This window comes from Mustela nivalis, assembly GCF_964662115.1.
Source record: "Mustela nivalis genome assembly, chromosome: 13".
Lineage (NCBI taxonomy): Eukaryota > Metazoa > Chordata > Mammalia > Carnivora > Mustelidae > Mustela > Mustela nivalis.
In genome coordinates this window covers 86,993,744-86,998,992 of record NC_139032.1, presented here as the reverse complement: position 1 = coordinate 86,998,992, position 5,249 = coordinate 86,993,744, and the positions used below count along the sequence as shown (strand labels likewise).

At 65.0% G+C, this 5,249-nt stretch overlaps 1 protein-coding gene across 1 annotated transcript; it reads left to right on the top strand.

Annotated features, from left to right (window-relative positions):
• Window positions 1–688: 688 nt before the first annotated feature.
• On the top strand, window positions 689–2,294 carry IER5L (immediate early response 5 like). The gene has a single exon (XM_082695902.1). The coding sequence runs from the start codon at window positions 896–898 to the stop codon at window positions 2,114–2,116; it is 1,221 nt and encodes a 406-aa protein (XP_082552028.1). The 5' UTR covers window positions 689–895; the 3' UTR covers window positions 2,117–2,294.
• Window positions 2,295–5,249: the final 2,955 nt, after the last annotated feature.

Below are 5,249 nucleotides of genomic sequence, written 5' to 3'. Positions count from 1 at the left end.
ACCCAAATTCACCATGTTTTGGGTTTTCCCGTCAGACAAATGGGGAGGAGGGCGTTTCCCCGCGTATTTCCTAAGACGCCTTGGCCAAAAAGCCAAGAGAGTCAGGCCCAATATTCTCTGCGGTTAAGGTACCTCCAAACCTTTATCCCTTAAGAATCCCCAAGGTCAGGCCGGCGGCCCTACTAGTCTCCTGCAGAGGCCTGGGTCCCGCCGGTCACCCCGGGTCGGCAGGTGAAAAAGGAGGTGCCGCGTGGCCGGGAGCAGGGAGTTGCGCGCACCTGCCGCAGGTGAGGCCCAGCCGTGCGGAAGGAGGAGGAGCCGCCGCCGCAGCGCTCAGGTGAGCCGACCCCCGGCTCGCAGGAGCTGGGCCGAGGGCGGCTGCGGGCTCCAACGTGGCGGCTGCGAGGCGGCCCAGGGTGCACACAGCGGCCCCAGCGGCTCCGAGTCCCGCGCGACACGGCAGCCCCAGGAGAACATTCGAGGCAGCGGCGGCGTTGGAGGCCCAGGGTCCGTTCGGTATTTGAATAGCACAAAGGAACCGCCTTGGTCTGATTGGCTAGCCGAGTGGCCCCGGGGCGGGCATCGCCTGTCACTCGGGAGGCTCCGGGTACTTCTATTGGTTGGCGCGGGGCTGGGCGTGGCCCGGACGCCCGGCTAAATAGCTGGGGCCGGGGCCGGCCGAGGCTCATTGCTTTGGCGCCGACTGGGGAGCACGGTCCCGCGGGTGGCGCGCAGCGCATGGTGGCGGCTCCTCTCGGAGCGCAGCCGACCCGCTGACCCGGGCTCCGTTTCCCTTGCCCGGCGCGACCCTTCGACCGGCTGGAGGCCGAAGCAACAGCAGTCTTAACAGCAGCAGCGGCCGCGGCTGCTTCGCCGCCACCGTCTCCGCGGGAGCATGGAGTGCGCCCTGGACGCCCAGAGCCTGATCAGCATCTCCCTGCGCAAGATCCACAGCTCCCGGACCCAGCGCGGCGGCATCAAGCTGCACAAGAACCTCCTGGTGTCCTACGTGCTCCGCAACGCGCGCCAGCTCTACCTGAGCGAGCGCTACGCCGAGCTCTACCGGCGCCAGCAGCAGCAGCAGCAACAGCAGCAGCAGCAGCAGCAGCAGCCGCCCCACCACCAGCACCTCGCGTACGCGGCACCCGGCATGCCGGCCAGCGCGGCCGACTTCGGCCCGCTCCAACTTGGCGGTGGCGGGGACGCGGAGGCGCGCGAGCCGGCCGCCCGGCACCAGCTGCACCAGCTCCACCAGCTCCACCAGCTGCACCTCCAGCAGCAGCTGCACCAGCACCAGCACCCGGCGCCCAGGGGCTGCGCGGCGGCGGCCGGGGCGCCCGCGGGCGGCGCGGGGGCGCTCTCGGAGCTGCCCGGGTGCGCCGCGCTCCAGCCGCCGCACGGCGCGCCCCACCGCGGGCAGCCCTTGGAGCAGCTGCAGCCGGGTCCTGCGCCGCTGCCGCCGCCCGCTCCCGCCGCGCTCTGTCCGCGGGACCCTCGCGCCTCGGCCGCCTGCTCCGCGCCCTCCGCGCCCCCAGCGGCCGCCCCTCAGGCCGCTGCTGGCGCCTCCCCGCCCGCCTCCCCGGCCCCCGCCTCCTCCCCAGGCTTCTACCGGGGCGCGTACCCGGCCCCCTCGGACTTCGGCGTGCACTGCAGCAGCCAGACCACCGTGCTGGACCTGGACACTCACGTGGTGACCACGGTGGAGAACGGCTACTTGCACCAGGACTGCTGCGCCTCCGCCCACTGCCCCTGCTGTGGCCAGGGCGCCCCAGGACCCGGCCTGGCGTTGGCCGCCGGCTGCAAGCGCAAGTATTACCCGGGCCAGGAGGAAGACGAAGACGACGAGGAGGACGCGGGCGACCTGGGAGCCGAGCCCCCCGGGGGCGCCCAGTTCGCCCCCTGCAAGCGCGCCCGCTTCGAGGACTTCTGCCCGGACTCGTCCCCGGACGCGTCCAACATCTCAAACTTGATCTCCATCTTTGGCTCGGGCTTCTCGGGGCTGGTGAGCCGACAGCCGGACTCCTCCGAGCAGCCGCCGCCGCTCAACGGGCAGCTGTGCGCCAAGCAGGCGCTCGCCAGCCTCGGCGCCTGGACTCGAGCCATTGTCGCCTTCTAGGGACCCCCGAGGGCACGGGGACCCGGGGCCCCGCGGGGCTGGGGCCAGACAAAGACTCGGATAAGGGGCGAGAGGAGGGAGCGAACGGGCGCCTGGCCACCCGGGGCTGAGCTGGGAGCGAGCAGGGGGAGGCGGCTGATGTTTTATAAATTGTAAAATAAAAAAAAAAAAAAAGAAATCTAAGATCTTGGACTTTATTTTTGCAGAGAGAAAAAGCGCCTATTTAAGTATGCTTTGTGTTTCTCCTCTTTTTTTTTTTTTTTTTTTTTTTCTTTTTATTGTAGTGATTGCAGTGGTGTTTAGCGAGGAGCCAGCCACGTGAGGGAGGGCTGCTGCCCGGAGGAGGTGCCGGGCAGCCGGGGGCGAGGCAGGGCGCCCGGGCTGCCGGGGCGCGCCGGGGGCGCAACGCAGGAAGGCGCGGGGCCCGGGACGCCGATTCCAATCAGTTGTCAGACCCGGCAAGCCCGGCGCTCGGTTCTCCCGAGTCCCTCCATGGGGTGAGGAATGGGTCTTGTGAAATCCTGAGCAAAAACAAAGGCAAACTCTCTATCTCCGAAAGGGACGTTTGGGTCACATTTCCTCTCCGGGGGCGGCCTCCAAAGTTCTCAAAATGAGAAGGCAGAAATGAAAACACTTCAACTTTCCCCCCCCCTCCCCGGGGCGGGTGTCTTGAACCCCTCCTGTCCCCGCCCCTCTGGCTTCGCTCTCTTCCCCTCCTCCACCCGTCTCCCGGATTCGGGGGTGGCGCCCGACACCCCGACACTCCCGGACACCGTTTGGGGAAGGGGTGGGGGGCGGGCACGGCTGACTACATTTCCCATCATGCCCAGCACTGCGGTCCTCACTAAACAAAAAAGGAAGTCGATTCCTTCACCTGGATCCCCCGCGGCCCCGAGGGAGGGAGAGGCCGGGACCGCCGACTGCGCTGGAGACTTTTCACTAAGTTCCCGGTCAGATGTGGTGTTTGTGTGTGTGCTTCTAAGTTGCACCGTCCTGATTGAGGCTTCGGTTGCATATCATGACACCAGCATTGTTCGAGGCTGTGAGAACCCTGTCCTGTGTCTTCAGCTCGAAAGATTTTGTTTAATTTAAAGCCTTTTGTTGTAAAAAGGTGGGGTTCATCTGCAGCCCCTCTGGTTCTCTGCCATCAGCACCATGTGGACTCCAAAACAAGTTGCCAACCCTTGCTTTCTTGGCCCTTCTCCCTCATTCTTCTGTATTTTCGTGCATACTGAATTGTATATCACCGGGTAAAACTGTTCAGATGATTTGTTTAAATTTATAATCTTAATAAAAAGTCGATTATAGAGGATGGTGGTGTCTTGTTTTCAGATAGGTCTGGAGGTGGTGGGGAGATCAGGGGGAGGTAGGGAGACCCCTACCCTCATGCAAATCTCAGCTCTCTCCCGGGGCCTGGGCGGTCTGGATCTGCCCACTACGGCAGGGCCCGGGGTGGGAGCGGGATTGGGAATGGGGGGATGTTGGTTGCTGGGGATGAAGCTAGTGTTGTGCGCCTCCCAGGCCGTTCTCCCCTGAGAGGCGTGCCCCCCACGGGCACGGCCGCCCCCGGGGTCTCCAGCAGAAAGCCGAGCCTGCCTTCAGCACATTTCCTGCCCAGCCAGGGGCGGAGGGCCTGGTGGGCCTAGAGTCTGAGCTCTCTGCGGCTGGGGAAAGCAGCTGAGGGACGCCGGGGGGCTTCTGGGCCACCCACGCTCCCCGCCCCACGCCTCCGCCCGCTCGTCCGCACGTCTCGGGCTGCAACTTGGGGAAGTTTTTTCCTTTTCCTTTTTTTTTTTTTTTTTTTTTTTTTTTTAAGTTGAGTTTGTTATCACTGCTCGGTGCCACTTGGTGGTGTGCTGGCGGCGTCTCCCTCCCTCCTCGCGCCCCTCCCCTCTCCCTCCCTCCTCCCTCCCGCCCGCCGCTCTTCCCTCCCCAGTGGATGGAGGCAGGAAGGCTCCAGGCGCGCTCTCCCCTCTGACCACCTACGGAATGACCTCAGAGTGGGAGAATGTGCCAAGGCCCCGAGGAAGCTCGCGTTCTCCCCACTGGAACCAAATTCACATCTGGAGCCGCAGCTCAAGCCCGGGGGCGCGCGGGGTGGTTCCAGCTTTGCAAATAGGGGATAGGGAAGAAAGCCTGGAAAAAAAAAAAAAAAAAGACAAGAAAGGAAAGGGAGGAAAAAAGCAAAGTGGCAGCTTGCTCTCTGTTTATTTGACAGTATTTCTCGCTGTCCCTCTGTCTCTGGCCGTCTCCCCAGTGTTCTCGCGCTCGCTTTCTCACCCCTGCGCTCCCCTTTCCGGCGCGAGCCACCCCGCAGGACGACTCGCGCCCCCAGCTCAGCCTTCACGCCTCCAGCAGCGACAGGAGGGGCCGCCGCCGAGAGGCCCCACCCCAGACTCTGGGAGGAGGACGCAAGCCAGTCCCAGGGGCCCGCTCGGCTCCGGGTCCCCGTGTCGCGCGAGGCTTAGTACTCGGGGACACTCCAGAGCGCGGGGGGCCGCGAAGGTCCGCGATGGGGGTGGGGAAGAGAGACTACGGAGGCGTGAGTTACTGGCAGGAACGGCACCTTCACCCGCCCGCCTCCCCCCCAGGGCTGTTTTCTCGGCCTCCCACGGGAAGAGTCTGGAGCTGCTGGGGAGGGGGAACCGTGTGTCTCCCCGCTCCCCATTTCTTTCCTGCAAGTACGAGGAATAGCTGTTTGATGCTCGGTTTCGCTTCAACCCACCAAGCCAGTTGCCAGAGCTCCCCCTAGCGCCACTTCCCGGGCGCTGCAGCGGCTGCGCCTGGGAGTGGGCGAGGCACGGCCCCGGCGGCGGGACTGCGGGGGGTGCAGCTCTGCGCCCAGCTGGGGCGCAGCGTCGTGTCCGGACCCAGCCCCGGCTGGAGCTGGAGGCTGGGGCCACGTGCGTCCCCATTCCTGGCCTGCGTCGAGGAGGGGACACGTGGTCTGTCGCCTTTGTTGGGAGCGCCGACCTGGGCACTGGAAGGGACCGGCCAAGGGGCATGGGATTCCCATTACGTTCCCCACCTCCACGCCTAGGGCAGAGAGGTGGGGGTGGTAAGCTGCTCATAAGAGCTCTGAACCCAGCAGGACTCCAGGACCTGCGTTCCCCGCCCTTTTGCCAGGCGACTT